Source organism: Limanda limanda, chromosome 4, assembly GCF_963576545.1.
Source record: "Limanda limanda chromosome 4, fLimLim1.1, whole genome shotgun sequence".
Taxonomy (NCBI): Eukaryota; Metazoa; Chordata; class Actinopteri; order Pleuronectiformes; family Pleuronectidae; genus Limanda; species Limanda limanda.
The window spans coordinates 25,968,899-25,987,858 of record NC_083639.1 but is presented as its reverse complement, the minus strand read 5'-3'; the positions used below and the strand labels follow the sequence as shown (position 1 = coordinate 25,987,858).

The 18,960-nt window shown below is 40.6% G+C and overlaps 1 protein-coding gene across 1 annotated transcript; it reads left to right on the top strand.

Annotated features, from left to right (window-relative positions):
- Nucleotides 1–1,642: 1,642 nt before the first annotated feature.
- Nucleotides 1,643–10,380, top strand: agtrap (angiotensin II receptor-associated protein). Its single transcript, XM_061069998.1, has 5 exons — nt 1,643–1,669; nt 2,994–3,028; nt 3,319–3,427; nt 4,245–4,455; nt 10,210–10,380. The coding sequence occupies exons 1-5, from the start codon at nt 1,643–1,645 to the stop codon at nt 10,332–10,334; spliced, it is 507 nt and encodes a 168-aa protein (XP_060925981.1). The 3' UTR covers nt 10,335–10,380.
- The last annotated feature ends 8,580 nt before the right edge of the window (nt 10,381–18,960 follow it).

The following is an 18,960-nucleotide window of genomic DNA, read 5'->3' as shown; positions in this document are numbered from 1 at the left end:
AAAGTCATTACACCTCAAATTATATAACATGTCCGTCAAGGCACACACACACACACACACACACACAGACACACACACTACACTACATACAAACACCTTCAACCCAGCACGTTCAGCTGAGTCAGACGTGTTCGGAAGCATAAAAGCTTTAATCAGAGGGAAAAGTCACCCGCAGGTCAGAGGTCAGGCTGGAGAGTGAGGAGCCGCGGCCATCTGCCATGTTTGATTCACACCACGGGTCACAGCTCCTTTCAAACACGAGAGGACAGAAGCTGTAGCTGTAGAAAAGAAGAAAAAAAACCACACAGAGAGGAAATGACATTAGCATTTTAAAGATGTTGCTGCTGCTCTGGTGCACAGCGACTCTCACTGAGCTCAGGCCTTCGATGTGCACGTACATGACAAGTGCAAATGTCTCTAAAAGCTCCGGGACTGAGAAGTGCTTCATGATTCTGTGCCTTGAAGAATGAGAGATGACGGGAGAACTCTGCAAATCTGATCAAATAAAGTCCACTCGGGCTCCACCAGCTCTCTGTGGAGCTTTCTGCTGCACGTCATGGTCTTCATCAGCTGGATCTGGTCATGTGACCTTTATGTAATTACAACCGGCCGGAGAATGAACGATTAGAAATTGACCAGAAATATGGGAAAAAGGAAAATGAGCGATTCTCCACATGCACCTGCACAGAGGAGTTTTCTCTCAGGGACATTCCAGTTTATTACAATAGATCAGTTGATGTATTTAATGATGGACGACATGACTGTTTCCCAAAGGTGAAACTATATCTGGTTAATGAGACATATTCATCAATTTTATCAGCAGGTTTTACATCAGTCAAACATGAGTTTTGGGTTATAATAATATTTATTTTACAAGTTATAACCTACGTTTTGGGTTTTAAGGATGAATCATTTGTAATTTACTCTACAAAGTGCAACAACGTGAAAACATCATGTTATAACATCAAAGTATCAGTTTATAAAGTGACAAATATATATTTACAACATTGTTTATGCTAGAATCAAACATATATATATATATATATATATATATATATATATATATATATTTAATATATATATGCTTTTCTCTTTCTGGCCTGGCAGCAAAATGCTTCTATAAAAAACACACAATCACAAAATCATCAACCTGCTGCTGGTTTTTCTGTTCAAATGACAAATGAAAATAGCAAAATATAATAATCGTTCATCTCGTTTAAGGTTTAATCATTTGCTCTTTTTTTTATATTAGGAATCTGTCGGTTAAAAAGAGAAGAAAGTTCGATGTTTATTTTGCAGACGCTCCCTGAACCACTGGAGGGAATCTGAGAGCTGGGAATTAAAACAAACTTTAAATAAGAAAACCTACTGTGAGTGATGCTGATGCTCATGTGGTTTATTTCTCTCTCTCTGACCACAGCAGCAGGAACAGAGAGAGGGGGGGGGGGGGGGTGAGGAGGGGCTGAGTCACATGGGTGGCAGTCAGGTTGGAGTCACATGGTTCGTGTTTGCAGGCTGATGTGAGGGGAGGAGGAAGTTTGTGTAAAGAGGAAATCTGAACTTCTTTCATGCAGCCTCCTCAACAAGTGGCAGCAGCAGAGAAGCAGTTTGAAGCTGAGCTGCTCTGAACTCACGGGTCATCATGGAAATCCCAGCGATCAACCTCAAGGTGAGACTCCTGCTCTGCATCGGGTCACTGTTTTTAAAGCCTGGTGTTCAGTTGTGTGATGAAGTCAACTCTGTTGCTCAATGTCTAATTCCTCTGTGTGAAAACAAGGGGACACACAACCCAGTGAACACAGGCTGAACACAGGCTCTGTGTTTCTCTGGCACGGCTTTCCTTGAGCTGGTAAAGTTATTTAGTGGATTTAGACTCCAAAGATGATCAAACATTATGTTTTTTAAAGTATTTTAAAAGTTTACAGAGCTGAGTTTTCAGTGGTGAGGAGCTGACATGTGGTGAGTTCCGCTGTGGGAGGTGAGACATGCAGAGGTGGTGATGAATCGACTCATTGTGCAGCAGATATCTGTGTGATTTCATTAAGATCAAACTGAAAACTCATCTGAAGTGAATCTGCTGGTGGTTGTGGCCAAAACCAGTTCATCACTTGAACTATATGACAATCTGTGTATAGCGTAGATGTGTTTTTATATAATATCGTATCAGTTATTTCTGGTTTCTCCACTAAGCTTCTATTAGAGAAACTTTTTTTCTGTAAGTGAGCTGATGCCTGCTGAGGCCAGAGCCTTTAAATTGAATTATGTCGTTGTGCTGTTTCCATAGGCCTCATAGTGTAAAAGCAGTTTGAACAAAACTCATTCAAAACTTGGAAACTTTGACTTTACATCAAAAGTGAGAAGAACAATTTTCATGAAATCAATTAAATTCCGTTTGACTTTTAGTTCTTCAGCTTCTTCACCTTGAACTTTGTGAGTTCACATAGATTAAACAAAGGATGCACAATTATAATCACCCCTCATAATGACAAATAACATCTAATTAGAATTCAAATAAATTATTATTTCTACGTGTATTCATATTTTTATTAAATCATTTTTAATGGGGCAATACATATTCTAAAAGTAGTAAATGGTTGCAAAATAACAATTTGTCAAAATTGTCCAAGGCTAGGATTATCTATAGTATTTTTTATTAGATATTATATATTTAATTATCTTATTTTTATTATCTAGAAATTACCCTTCCTTTATACTAATATTTCGGATTAAGCAACTAATTATTGGGGCTATGAATACTCATAAAATAGTTAATGAAGTGTAAAGTATTCATTAGTATTTCTAATATGAACGAATTAACAAAATGTCAAAAAGTCAAAATGTCTCTTATTGTTTCACCCACTTCGAAACTCTGGCCTTCAGCTGTTAACATGATTAATCATCAGTTATAGGTTATAATTAATTTCCTTCATAAAGTGTTGAATAGATATTAAACAATCGTGTATTTAACTCCTGTCTCCTGTTCTCTGTCTCAGGCTATAGTCCTGGTGCACTGGCTGCTTACAGTATGGTGAGTGTGAGTTTTTTTGTTTCTTTCACAGAGCTGGGGAATTTCTCTCCTCGTCTGACACACTCACACGCACACACACACACACACACACACACACACACACACACACACACACACACACACACACACACAACACACACACACACACACACACACACACACACACACACACACACACACACACACACACACACACACACACACACACACACACACACACACACTCTGTAACCTCCACGTCTGGTACTAACCCTTGTGTAAGAATGGTCTGACCCGTGTGTGTCCTGCAGGGGCTGCATGGCGTGGCTGCCCACCTCCTTCTCCTGGGGGAACTTCAGCGTGTTGGCGGTGGGCGTGTGGGCCATCGCTCAGCGGGACTCCATCGACGCCGTGCTCATGGTGAGTGTCGGCCTGAGATCCCAACGTCACGTGACCCCGGAGTCTAACTATAGGCACTGCACTGCGTCTCAGTGCTAACCTATTTGTCTGAGGAATCTAGGGCAACATGCGAGCGTCCCTCAGAGAAAGATAACTCAGCCCCCTTAACTCAGCTCCAGAGAACAGTGGTGGTGTCTGCAGTAGTTCAGTGAGGCGGGTTTTACAAAAGTGTAATTGCATTTAATGGGGTTTTATTTAAAGGCCAGAAAATGACAAATGCAAACTCTGACCTTAGAGCAACTTTCCAGTGACACCTGAGCTCTGATGAGAAAACTGAAGAGACACATCTCAATTAACTCCAGGTTTCACTCTGGGACTCTTTCTATTTATCTTGTCGTCAATTGAGGAAATTTTGCACAAGCTCTGCACAAATTCCTACCGAATTCCCAAGAGTTTAAATTAATGAAGTGATTTTATATCCAAAAGGTCAAAGGTCACCTTCATTGGGACCTGTTGTTTTTTCCTCAACATTGTTTAAGCACCAGAGCTCAGGAACAAAAGGGAAACTGGTCATATTTCCTGCATTTTGATTGGTCGTCGATGACCTAAAACCACGAGGCAGTGATTGGTTCCTTTAGGTGAATAATTACTGATCCCAGGATGTGAGATAATAAAGGCAATAGAGGGATTTCTAAATTGAGAGTTATTATGTTCTCTTGCAATGTGACTTGCAGTTAGACTTTTGATCTAATTTCCTCTATGAAAGGATCTTCCCCCCCCCGTGGTGTTTTCACATGTTCTGTATCAAGCCTCTGTCTCTGTTGTCATTTCTCTGTAGTTCCTGGTCGGGATGATTCTGACGATACTGACCGACATCATCCACTTTGGGATTTATTACGACATGAACGAGTCGCTGCCGCTGCGGGCGAAGGACTTGTTACACTTCAGCGCAGGAATGGCCATCCTCAACCTGCTGCTCAAACCCGTGTCCTGCTTCTTCGTTTACCAAATGTACCGCGAGCGAGGAGGAGACTACAACGTCAACTTCGGTGAGTGACAGCAGCCGTTCGGACTCACACTCAAGTGCAGTGTTGGAAGTTTGTCGCTTTTGAAGAAGGTTGAAGAAGTGTCACTGATTCTGCTGCACACCAGAACCAGAATCAGAATCAGAAGGTATTTATTGCCAAGTAGGTTTACACCTACCTGGAATTTGCTCTGGTTATTGGTGCATACAATGAACATGGAAACATAAAAACACAATAAACACAACATACAAAAGAAAAAACTATAAAAAACAATATATATTTACTCACTATTTACTTCTTATTTACTCACTTTTTCTAATATTTATACAAAGTTACATTTATTAAGACATAAACATATCTATATAAAAATATATAAAAGATATAAAAAGTGAAATAAAAAGTGAAATGCAAAATGCAAAACAGTAGAACAGTGTCAAGTTGCAATATGCAATGTTATGCAGTATAATATGTTAAAATAAATTCAGACCTGAGGCGGATCCAAAGATCTTGTTGTGTGAGAGGTTCACTGACACAATCCTAATTTAACCCATTTATAGTATTTATTTCATTTTGTCCCCCCATTGTTATATTTTTCTATATTTATAGTAATTCACCACAGCAAATTCTTTGTATGCGAAGAACCTGCTCAGCAATAAAACCTGATTCTGATTCTGAATCGGAGTCTCTCAGATTCTAAACATGATTCAAGTATTAAAAAAGTATTATGAAAGGAACAGCGATTTGACGAGTGAGCATTAACCTGCATTAGCCAATGAGAGCGAGCTGACCAGGAAGTGTCACCCGCCAGATGTTGTGTATCTGTGTTTGGAACCAGATGTGTTTTTGCAAATCGTTACCAAACAACGTGCCGCTAGCTGACAGAGCCGGCGGACCGACTCCATTTCTGTGGTTTCGTTCAGACAACTCACGTTTGGAAGGTTTTATTGCAGCAGCAGAATGAAATGGGAGTTTGGCGTCTAGACGTCTGGATGATATTTGCTCAAGTGATGAGCAAATATCTTTGACCTGTGTGAGAGCCTGCAGGCTGGAGGCTGGAGGAGCTGAATCCACATTGACGTGGAGCAGCAGAGGCATTTACAGCCAATGGGATATATGGGAAATATGTGCAGCTTAAAAAAACGGCATACTGGGAGGAGGTGTTTGATAGACGGTTGTCGAGGGTGAGGCAGGTCACATGATCAGAGCAGCGCAGCTCGGGTTGGCTGCTCGCAAGTGTCGCTCTATTTTTCTGAAGTGAAGTTTGATCACGACTAGGGTTGCAAAATTCCGGGAATATTCAAAGTTGGAAACTTTCCATGGGAATTAACGGGAATTAACGGGAATATACGGGAATATACGGGAATTAACAGGAATAAACTGGAAATGTTGTGGGTAATTTATTCTAACTGTATTTACCTTGTCATATACAGACATAAATATAAACATTTTGTTTTGTCATAGGCTGATTTGAGCCCTGAGGAAACTTTGAGCACTTGACTATATGCTTCTGCATCGTTGTGTCATTCTTAACATAGGTCTTTGCACAGTATTTGCAAATGTACACAGCCTTTCCTTCTACATTGGATGAGGGGAAATGTCTCCACACATGAGATAGTGCACGTGGCATTGTTCTGTAGAATAAGATGAGAAAAAAGGTTGTAAAAAACCACTAATGCAATGCCAGAGATATAAATAGTTAGCCAAACAATTGGAATCGTCTGTAAACATATTTTACAATTGATGGATAAATGAATGGAAATAGGCTAGATGAACAGATGAACAATCCGCAATCAGCATGCTAATATGTTTTCCCAGTAATATCATGGAAACTTACCTGACTAGTCCTGCACACTACAGCAGGCCTCAGTAGCCCTGCTGTAGAGTGAAGGATGCTGGGAGTTATCTGTGCATGTGATGGAAGAATGCACAGTGGAGGGTTGAAACTACACGTGCAGCGTGTGCTGCATTCCATACATCTTTAAAATAGAGTTTTGAATGATGTTTTTATTGCTCAGCGTTTAATTTGCGTATGTTCGTTTTTTTCAAAATTCCCAAAATTCCCGAGCCAAACTTCCCATGGAAAGTTTCCGGAAAGTTTCCAGAAATTTACCGGAAACTTTCCGCCCCTTTGCAACCCTAATCACGCCAGTTTGTGTGAGTTCCCAAGTTCTCACGGTAAAAAGATGAATATCGGTTACACATGTTGTTGTGTACCTGGTCTCCCATGTTTCTCAAATCGACATATATCAACAGGAAGAAAACAGATATTTGACAGTTTATTTTAAATTACAGCCAGAAAGCTGGAGCATGATCTACTTTTATTCTAAAGTAGCTGAGAGATGAGGTTTTTCCAGGTCCCTCAGACAAACATCCACAGCTTTGAGTTGCGATGAGACGCTGGAGTCCAGGAGAAGCTTCCAGGTCCTGGCTGTTCTGTCTTCTGCTGTTTGCTGTGAACGCCCTCCTGCAAAGTCCCTCAGTCAAACTCATTAGTTCCAGTCACAAGACTTTAAATGTCCGAGCCGTGGTTTCGGCCGGGCGAGGAAATCAATTCTGCGTGAGCTGTTTGTAATATCTGTGTCGTCCTGGTCACCAGTTCACGCTGCATGAAGGAGCACATTAAACCCTCGGAGGCCCGAAAGACACTGATCTGAAAAGCATGATGGGAAAAAGGTAGCTCGGCACATATGTGAGGAGGAGCAGAGAAATGAAGACGTTGTTATTGACCACTGAGCCGGTCTCTCTCTCTCTCTGCTCGTGAGCAAACAAACGAGAAGCGCTCGTCCTCCACGGAGACGCCAGGAGATTCTGAAGATGATGTTCTTTGATTAACCGTGTGTGGCCATCGATTTGTGGACCAATGAGAGTTTTTCTATCAGAAATCCCACAGAGCTGCAGCTCCAGCTTGATTCTTAAATCCTTAGTTTCGTGGATTCAGCTCCATGGATTAACTGTGTGTGTTTATACTCATTAATTGAATTGATGGTAGATTCAGAACGGTTCCATGCAGAGGCCAGTGAGCTTGTCTTCCTCATCCAGTGTTTCCCTTCAGAAAAAGAAGAAATCATGAAAACACATTTAAATTCACTCAATTCATATTCAGTTTGGATCTGCACACACTCGTGAATATCAGTCCCTTAAACATGCTTTGGATTGTCATCAAGATCCAAGAATTATTCTTTGATAAACCAAAGAAAATGTTGAAAATCTCTCTATATATAGATAATAACGTTGAGGTCACATTAAAACTCGATCACATAAAAACTGTAGAAGGTCAATGACAATAAATAAATAAATAAATAAATAAATAAATAAATAAATAAATAAATAAATAAATAAATAAATAAATAAATAAATAAATAAATAAATAAATAAATAAATAAATAAATAAATGAATGAATGAATGAATGAATGAATGAATGAATTAATTAAATAAAAGGTGATAAGAAAATGATTTAAAAAAGACGTCATGACATGAAAAGAAGTCTATAAAAACAAATTTGTGATTCTCAGGTTGCCCGCTCCAAAGCCCAGGGACCCAGATTTCTATGATGTAATCTATTACACCAGATATTTGGATTTGTCATCGAACTTCATCCCTGCATCTGAAAAACCTTCATCTCCTGATTCAAATATCTGGGAGATACTTGAATGCTGTTGAATCTGATCTCTGTGGTTTTACTTTACCGCCACACAGACTCAGCAGGTCGATCCATCACACTGTGATTGTGCGGCGACTGATTAATGCAGCAGAAGTTAGTGACACACGATGTGGGTTTTAATCGCTGTCTGATTGCGTCGCTGGTATTAACGTGGTTTCCCTGCTGCACTGGGCTCACTGGGAGACGCAGGTAATCAGGTGAAATGTGGATCCAAGGCTCCAGCGCTCCCTTAACTTTGACTAACAACCTTTTTACGCTGGTTAAAATCATTGCTTGATACGATAAAGGCTGCAAAACACAGTGATCTCTCATTTAATATCGATTTAATCTATTATCTTGATCTAAATTTAAAGAAGTGGATACAACAGTGTGTTTCTCTACTGTAATAGAAACTGTAAATAAAGATGGACGACACGTCTCCACTTCCTCCCACAAACACGAAGCCAAAATATCCCAAATACCGGAGCTGCCATCTTGCGCTGGTGATGTCATTTGAGTCATAGTGGAGTGGAGCCGCCCACTGACACACGTGCTCAGCCAATCACGAGTCAGTCTCAGTGGTCACAACCAGCACCGTGGGGGGGCTACATGTTTTCATCTGGTTCGTGGTCACACAGATGATTCCTGTGTGTAATCTGGTTTTCTTGCATGTTCTGATTTCGAACCCTCCCAGTCCCTGTCGCTGTTTGTCCCACTGCACTGTCATGTCTCCTCTCCTGTTGTCTCCTGCTCTTCCTGTTGTGATTTGACCTTTTTGTTCTCTCCTCTCTCCTCTCCTCCGCTGCTGACCTTCGACCTCTCAGACTTAGAGACCTCAGTGGACAGTCGCTGCACTACGGACAGTGCTGACAGTTTCTTTATTGGCCGCCGCTATTGATTCCCGGCTCCCTTTTTACCATTTCTCTCCTCCAATCATCCTCTTCCATCCCCTTCCACACAGGAAGTAAGATCACAAAGCTGCTGGACCAAAAAGAAAAAAGACTCTCTTCTTTCTCTTTGTCTGTTCCCACCTTCGTCAGTCTTCACCACCTTCCATTACCTGTCTTCATAGCTGTGTTTCAATGTGTTTGTATTCATGTCTATTCCATTATATGTTGATGTGTTTCTGAAATCAATGTTTTATTCATTTGATTCACTCTCCAGACGCCTCATTAGTGATTGTGTCTGCATATATTTAAAGCAGCGCTGCATGATGGTGCACATTCTCAAATCAGCCTAATTAAAGTCAACATATTGTTGACTCATAATAGACAATGAATGCAACATGGTTTCATGTGCACTTAGAGGAAGAGAGACGATTTAAAATAGTTATCAATAAAGTTTGCATAAATAAAGGAGACACATTCTGCTCATATTCAGGTTCGTCTTTTTAATTTGGGCGATTGCTTGAAAATGTTTAAATGCTGTAATGTTCAGAAAACACATTTTTCGTACATTGCTGAAGCTCCTCTTTTCAGCCTCTGTCTGAAACCCTCCTTTAGCTCCTGTCTCTTAAAGCCCCCCCTCCTCCTGGGTCTGCTCTGATTGGTCAACAGCTTCTGGCATTGCAGGAAATGTTTACCCGACTTTGGCTTTTTAAATTTTTACATAAAAGTAAAAAAAACAAGAACATAACACACAAGAGGAGAAAAACTGAAAAAGTATCATATGTCTCCTTTAATAAAATAAAAGGATTATCCAATCTCTGCACTGAAGTTAAGTAACTTGTAGGTCAGTGGTCGTGGTGACTGTGACCATGTCAGAGTCTGAGATGTTTGCAGAGCGTCACACTTTGTCCTGTAAGACGTAACAAATGGATTATTACACTAAACAACCTCCACAGAATTCGTGTGAGTGCAGGTTTTCAGTGTGAACAGTTAGCGCCGCTCGAGGAGACGTTTAGTTGAGATTTACAGGTTCCAGCAGCGTAATCCACATTAATCCAGACGGGACCACGTGCTCAGGATAGGAAATCTGCATAACTTTGTCATGATTGTGTGTTTGAGGGAAGTTTTGTAGAAGCTTTAATATCTTTATAAAACAGTTCTTCAAATCAAGAGCGTTGATCACATGAGATTAGATGAGGGAAACATTGAGTGTGTGTGTGTGTTTGAAGACTTCTGGTTTATCTCCGCAGGTTTTCCCTCTGTAGCACGGACCCGAGACGCCTACCAGTCCATCGACCAGCAGGACGAGCCCTCCCCCCCGGCCAATCCCTTCAACCAGGCCGAGGAGAGCAAACCTGCAGTCCGCACTTACTGAGTGAACCACACACGGTTTCTCCTCTGACATTCTGTGCAGCAGCGCTCAGGGGCAACTCTCACTAATCAATTCCGTCCGTTTGTTCCGTTCAGTCGCTGGAAAACAAATTGAATTCCTTTATTATGGTAAACCAGCCCGGTCTGGGTTTTTAAAATGAAATGTGGCGTAATTAAACCCATCGTAACTTTGTGTGTTCGAAGGTGGGAATGTTTTTTATTTTTTTTGCTGAGCTCATTCATCACTGCTGAATAAATACAGAGGTAATAGTGGCTCCAGCAATCCTGTGCTGTGCTACTTTTAGTGGAACTGTTGTTTTGTAGGAGTTTCACTGGTTTACTTTTCCCAAGTGAATCGTTTATTTTTTACAAATGTGACGTTTACAGACATTACAAGTCAATTGTGTTTCTGTAAATGTTTAAAGACTTGTCATCTGCTGTAGGAAATGATTATTTTCCTGTTAGTGTTTTCTTTATGATGCAGCAATACTCAAAGCTCTGGACAGTTTTTAACACAGGAGTGTGTCAAGTCTAAACGACCAAAGCTGGAGTCTGATTGGTTTGTTTGTGTTGATCTATGCAAAATCCTGAAGAAAACAGCACTGTGTGAAATATACGGTTCTTAAACATAGAATACGACTCTTCTCTGTATATAAAACAACATATTCAACCAGTTCAAATGTGTCATTCCCAGATTGTCCTTAATATAATGTTAATCTCTTTTTTTACAAGGACGTACAGACAGTCCCCTTAAAGGGAAAGTCTGCTATTTTTCAACCTGGGCCCTGTGTTTATCGATGTGTAAATGAATGGTACTTTACAAAAACAACATCTTCAGAATCAGTCCAGTAGAAAGTCTCCGTCAGAATCCGGGCTACAATGTAATCCTATGGGACAACTGCACCCGTCCAAGAAATGTCCCCTAAAAGGCTCAAATTGATATATCAGGTCTTTCCTAACAGTCTGGCTTGTAAGTTTTGTAAGAACCATTAGAGTTAGGTTGATAAATACCAGAAGTCCCCTGCATTAGATTGCACACACTCATCGGTATCCATTGCCTAAATGTGCCGCATGGTAAAATTGTGAAATTTTTGAAAGTCCTGTGTCTGTCCCCTTTATCCAGATCCATATCTACTTTTATTGGGATCCTCTTTGACTCTTCTTTGTGTTGTGTGGTTGTTTTTGTGTAAATCCTGCTGACAATCAAATCAACAAACAAAAAACAATCGACAGGGGGTGAAAACATAACCTCTCAGTCCTGATCCTGACAAACTGTGGATTGGAAGATGTTCCTGTAATGTACAAGCAGCAGATATGAGGAATTGATTTAACATCACAAATGTTACGTGACTTGGAATCTTTATATTCTCGCAGCAGCTCATGGAAAGATCATTCCCTGAAGAGTACATGAAGTGTGCTCTCTCTGTTGAACACTGAGGTCAGAGCTGTGGCTGCAGACTTCACTGAGCGATTTCCCCTTTTGGATTTTTTTGATATTTAACACTCGGTTCTCTTTTGAAAGTGTGACAAACTCTAAGTTCCTGTTTTGAAATCCCAATTAGCATAAGTGACAGAACAGAGATGTGGTAACAATGGATATGACACTGGGGATGTGTGAAGCAATCATTGCTCAGCGGTGTGAGAACAGGACATAAGGTCAGAACTTTAAACTTCAGTTTGTTGCAATTTTATTTTTTTGAAGTTACACAATCAACAATAATGTGCGTTTCTACTTCTTGTATGACTGTGGATAGAGAACATAGACTGTAAATAACGAAGAAAACGGAGAAACGAACATCAGTGTTATAAGATGAGAAGATTTATTTAACGGGACCTGTTTTGTTCGGTCCATGTCCCATCTGCTAACATAAAGGGGCGGGATTTATAACCTTTACTGCAGCCATCCACCAGGGGGCAACCCTACTGTGGCTTTACTTTTGGGAGCGATCATGTCGTCCATCTTTATAGAGTCTTTAGTTGAGAAACCTTGTCTTTGTCATTTTATTCGTGATAAAGCTAATTTTAAAAGTTCCATCTTTGCACCAGGAGAAAGTTACTCAGACTGATCTTTAATTCAGTTTTTATTTAATTTCATAGATAATATTCTGCTGTGAGTTCAAATACTTGATCCCTGTTAAATACTTATTGTTTCTCGTGCTGTTTCTTCTGGATCCTCATGAAAATGTGAACATATCCTGAATAAAACAGACGTTGTAGCAGCTTCAGCTTCATGACACTCGTTCTGAGAAAGTTTGGGTTTGAACAAGATAAAATAAAACTGCTTCAAAGATACAAAGACTGTTTCGCCTGCTGCTGTGATCACAGTTTCACTAAGTTCTGGTGTTTTCATGAAAATGCATCTGTGCTTTAATTCTTTTTCATTTCAAGGTCGGTGCTGAATTTAAATGTTTTGTTTGCACCTTGTTTTTTCTTCTTTATTTCTTTGGAAATTAAAAATAGACCGATATCTGTTATGTGCAGGTTAAATTGGATTTCTATATTTGAATCATTTAAATTATTCTCATGTGAATGTGTAATTCATTTCTTCTTCTCTGTGTTTGCTCTCACCCTGCTCCTCTCGAACATCCCTCTGTCTGCCTGCTTTTATTTATCCAGCCAGAACACACATTCATCTTCCCGCTCCTCCCGTCCTCTCGTCCTCTGGCCTCCTCCTCTTCTCGCACTCCGCTGTGCACTTTCCCACAGACACACCAGCCCTCAGCCGTAAACCATTTTCAGCGAGAGCTTGTCAAAACCCACCTCACTCCCCCCCACTCGGAACAAACCACACCGCCACCTGTGTGCTCGTCCTAAATGAAACGAGCCTCGTGAAAATTAAGTATTTTCTCCTTTTCTCTTTCTGCAAATATACAACAAGCGTAAGTAGATAATAATACTTGTACCTGCAATATAAAACCCCAGATTTTCATATTTCACCCATGCAGGTCAGGGTCACTGTTCATTAATTCATTTCAGAACAGTAGTAAACAGAGCATGTGAACTTTGAGTCAAGGTTTATGTTCCTGATGACTTTCTTTGTTGACTCCGGTCAGCCTGAATGCTCCATTGTCCTGGAGTGTGTGGGTTGAGGAGCGCTGAGCACTCGAGGCTGCAGCCTTGTTAACTCTTTATATACGGTGGAGCCTCCTGGGCCTCTGGAGAAGGCACGGAGCGAAACTGTGTCAGTGCAGCAGCGGCAGATAAGATCCTGTACACGTCCAGATGCAGGAACGTGTGCTAACATTCCACTGATTGTACAGTAACAAGAATGTTCAGGGTCTGAGTCCAGCTCCAGTCACTTTTAGTGGAGAGACCGAGGGAATGTAAGGATAAAAAGTTGCCTCTGTTACCTCCAGCGTCTCCGGCAACAAGAGGTGATCTGCTCGTTCTCTGATTATTGATTTTTCTAATCTAGAGGAATGATAATGAGGACGTAGATGAGAGAATTTGAGGCAAGAGTTTGTGTCTCACACCGTCTCTGAATTCTTTCAGTTAAATCGAGCTTCATTCAATTGGTCAGTAATTTGATTTACTTACACAATGCTTTCAATTTCCTCTGAACATCCAGATGTAATTTGGAGCTAAATATAAAGCAGCACTGGACCATTTCTAAGTTTATCAATTCTAACAAACTTCTAGCTCGACCTCGAGAATCTTAATTCACACAGCAGATTAGACATGTGATCAAAACAAACATCACATCGTTTCTGGAGAGTAAACCAGAAACAGTGCCCTCGAAGGCCATTATCTGGAATCTTAAACTGGTTTCTAATTGGATTTAAACTGAATGTGTTTATTCCCGTCTAGGGTTGCAAAATTCCGGGAATATTCAAATTTGGAAACTTTCCATGGGAATTAACGGGAATAAACAGGAATTAACGGGAATATATGGATGAGGTGAAATGTCTCCATACATGACATAGTGCATGTGACATTGTTCTGTAGAATAAGATGAGAAAAACGTTTGTAAAAAAACACTAATGCAATGCCAGAGATATAAATAGTTAGCCAAACAATTGGAATCGTCTGTAAACATATTTTACAATTGATGGATAAATTAATGGAAATAGTCTAGATGAACAGATGAACAATCCTCAATAAGCATGCTTATATATTTTCCCAGTAATATCATCAAAACTTACCTGACTAGTCCTGCACACTACAGCAGGCCTCAGTAGCCCTGCTGTAGAGTGAAGGATGCTGGGAGTTATCTGTGCATGTGATGGAAGAATGCACAGTGGAGGGTTGAAATTCAACATGCAGAGTGTGCTGCATTCCATACATCTTTAAAATAGAGTTTTTAATGATGTTTTTATTGCTCAGCGTCCAATTTGCGTAGTTTTTTTTTTTTTTTTCAGAACTCCCAAAATTCCCGAGCTTAACTTCCCATGGAAAGTTTCCGGAAACTTTCTGCCCCTTTGCAACCCTAATCCCGTCATACTCCACCAGCGCACCAGATGTCCTCATGCTCCCAGCAGCCACTGGGACGTCCCCCCCCACACCTACACACCTGTTCCTTATTGCGTCTGCTGTATTTATACCAGAGATTTCTCCTCCGTCTGTTCCCTCCTTCCTCCTGCGTGTCTCACTTGGATTCCCTCTGTGCTGTGGTCAACTCTCCGGCCTGTCACCTCGTTGCCTGTGTTAGTTTCCTGTTACCTGCACAAGTGTCGGTCCACCTTTCTGCCTGCAGGTCTGAGTTGACATCAATTCCTCTAATAAAGTAAAATCACATCTTGACAAGGTGAGATGTTTCAGTAACAAGGCCAAATTTGCCAAAAAGCAAGGGAACACTTAAAATCGCTTAAAATAATCCCAATAACCAATATTTTGTAGTGATTTACATGCTGGATATCTAACCTTTCTATCCTAAGTAGCAGGCGACCTGTGTTAATGATTAATTTGCTCAGAGCCTGTGACCACCCTGGGAGGCCGGGGCTGTGGAATGGAAAAACAAACTGTGGGGAGGACGATGGTGGAGAAGCCAACGAGCTGCTGATTAATAAGCAGCCGCCGGGTTCGCCCCCCCCGAGTCCTGACACGTCCTCGGGCTCACACCTGTGACTCCTCCCGTTCAAGGACACGCTCACTCGCTGCCATTGTTGTTGGACGCAATAAAAAGGGAACTCAATTTGTCAGCTCTGTTATTGTGTTAGCGTCGATCCTCCGGAGAGGTTTGTGAAAGAATGAGTTTGTGGGCGTCAGAGCTGCAGATGTCTTATTTACAGCGTCGAGATGGGACTAATATTTCTGGAAATCTAATTTATGTTTATTCCAGAAAAACATATTCGTTGAAGAAACTAACAACTTTTAGTGCTTAATTCATTTTTTTAAAGAAAATCCACTGCACAGGTGATCTGGTGTTTGAGATAAATATCAAATAAGTAACATTCTGCCTCTTTATCAAACTTTAAACTGATCAGAATCGATACTGCACAGTGTTGATTCAACACAGGCAATAACACTCACAGGGTTTCATATGAAGTATTGATTCAATACCTTGATATTGCTTTTTTTCCTTATGTTGCTTTGCTCATAATTCAGTTATTTCGTAGGATTTTTCTATTTTCCCAGGTGAGAAACTCACAAGTTTCAAGTTACAAGTTATTTATCTTTTTCTATATCAGTATATATATTTTTGGAGTATTTTCTATTTCACACAAAATGACGGTTTGAGAAGGAAACAAGTGAAAAGATCTGAATTAATGCACCACCACAGAAACTGTCCCAAAACAAAACACATGTGGAGTCGGCATCAAGCTCATACTGCGTCTGGCTTAACGTTAAATGCTGAAATTCTGTTTCCGACATGTTTGTTCATCACCAACAAAATCTAGAATTAAGACTTTTCCATTTTCAGAACACACTCCATAGCCGCCTTCTGCCTTGGGCGCCGTTTATCTGTTTCGTCGCCAGAACTCACTTGAATCAAAACAAAACTCTTCTCGTTATTCAGAAAAAGTAAATATTTAGTCAAATAAAACTCGGGTGGAATCATTTGTCTTGATCAAGCACGTCTGAAGTCAGATTTCATGTCATGTGACTCGAGTCCTTGGTTCGTCCTCCGCGGTGCCGACTTGAGACGAGAGTTAAATACGAGACCTTCGATAACGAGCTGCTTGTGTTGCCTAGCAACATCGCAGCCACAGTTAATGTTGTTTATACATCTCCACCTTTAACTGCTGCTCTAAAGTTCTCTTATTCAATAGTTTCATCATTTATCATTATTTTATAACACAAATCTGTACTTTTCACTTTACTTTTTACTTTTATTCGACTGCATTTGTATCTAATTAATTTTACTTCACTTTATTATTTGTATTTGCCTCCAGTATTCCAGTGCACCGCTGTGTCTTCTATCTGATTTCAGAAAACATGAAGTCAATATAAACCAGACTTTCCGACTGTGTGCAGACTCCCAATTATTTCTAAATAAATGAACACAATGAAACGGCAATTAGCTAGTTTTCGTTCGCACTTCCCGATGCAGGCAGAGCAGACAGGGCGGGGGGGGTACAAACATGAAGCTGAGAGCAGCTGGGATCAAACTGAAACCTCTGGCTGTGACTTCTGGGTCAATTATTCAGCGCCGGGCAGCGAGTGATGAAATATATTGACATGCCGTGACCTACAGGTCTGTGTTTGAGTTTAGATGCACAGGAGAAATAACCCGTCTCCTCTGGGTGGGGGGGGGGGCAGATGTTTGTGGAGGTGAAGGAGGATTGTTAAACATCTGGAGCTGTGACAGAAAGAAACATCATAAAAAACCCTTGGAGATGAAACCAGTGTTCGCAGGTGATATTGATTCCGGGGATGACATTTTGATGCCTGGAGCATCTCCAGTCCCCCGGGGGGCGCTCTCTCAACCCCCGTGACCTTTTCACACTGTAGCCTCGTCCATCTGCCATCGGTGATAACGCCATCGCCCATTGATTCCATTTCCCCTCCAATCGCACGGCGGCCCACAGAGAAGGGGGGGCAACAAATCCCCCCCCGACATTAGGCAAAGGACTGATTGGCTGCAGTTGTTAACACTGTCTCCTGGGGGGGGGGGGGGGGTTCTTGTAAATTCATGACAAAAGAACCGTCATGAAAGAGGCAGAGGCTGAGAAATCATTGATTTCCTAAAACACTGGATCCTCCAATGAGAGCAGTGAATGGCGACTTTCATTCAAACCTTTCATGATCGTCTTTTAAACTCCACATGTCTGTAAATACACATAGACTGTATTTAAAGGTATATACACATAAATTGTATTTAAAGGTATATACACATTCTTTCTGTCTAAACCAAAGCTAAGATGACGTTATTCAGTTTGAGCAAATCCAGGTTTTCTCCTGAATTTCAGTTCCATATATCTACTCCACTTATTAACCCCTTATTGCCTGAATTAATTTCCAATATATAAAAAAAATATTATTTGTGTTTTTGGCTGTCATATAGATGCTAAATTAAGTGGAGATTGTTGATTTCAATATAGCATATACAATAGATATAAAATTTAGGTATGATGCAAATTAACGACATTAGGCATAATGGGGCATAACCTTAACTTAACTAATTTTCCAGTCTCTGGTATGTAGATATTATATTGATGCTGTTTTTGCTTGAAATTGAATAACAACATATGTTTCTGTACAATCATTGCTGTTCCATCATCACAGTATTTCAAATACAGCTTAATATCTCAAAATAACTTTGCTGAACAGTACCAAGGGGCTAGTATGTATTTTCCACTCCGACCACTAGATGGCAGCAGAGTGCTTCCAATACCTTCATGGTATGTGTAGTATTTGCACCATCAGGCATTAGTGGGATAAAAAGACAGGAATGGGGTTTGAGGCAAATTCGCGACATTCATCTACAAGGGGTTAAAGGGCCTATAGATAAGATAAATCAGAAATCATGTTTGGAAATATAATGATTAGGAGGTGGGTTTTATGACCTATACTGTAGCCCGCCAACAGGGGGCGATCAAGATATTTTGGCTTCACTTTCGGGGAGCTACCATGTCGTCCTCTGTGCTCTGACAGAATTTAAGTTAGTCTGTCCTGTCACTTTCCGACAGTGAGTCAGTGCAGCGACTCAACCTCTCGTCAAACCACCACCACCACCACCTGCTCCTGGCAACAAACCAGAGAGAACTAATATCATTTTTTATTTAAAAATCGTCTTTTAAAGCTCCCATCTATATCAAAGTCTACAGAAATGTATTAATCTGTAAAACTGCAGCGCTGCAGATCTCTCGGCTCATCGCTGCAGTTTTGTGTAGCACGATTAAGACGTCCGTGTGTTTTTTATCCTCATTATTTAACCATTTGTGGTTTTATCTCAATCTGCTCTATCTGGTCTAATTGTACTTTCTTCTATTTCTCCGGTGACCCAGTTTTCCCATGGAGACCATTAAACATTCATCTGATCTTTATCTTTCTCTTCTGTCTTTAATGTTTTTTTTTCTTCAATTTCATGATGATGACGACTTTACATTCGAATAATGGTTCCTTGGAGGCAGACTAGTTCTTCTGGTGTGTCCTCTGTGGTAATGTAAAGTGAATGGAGTTAAGGTTTGTCCGCTCTTAAGCCTGAGCTATTCTATAGGATATTTCTACATTACGTATCAATTATATTT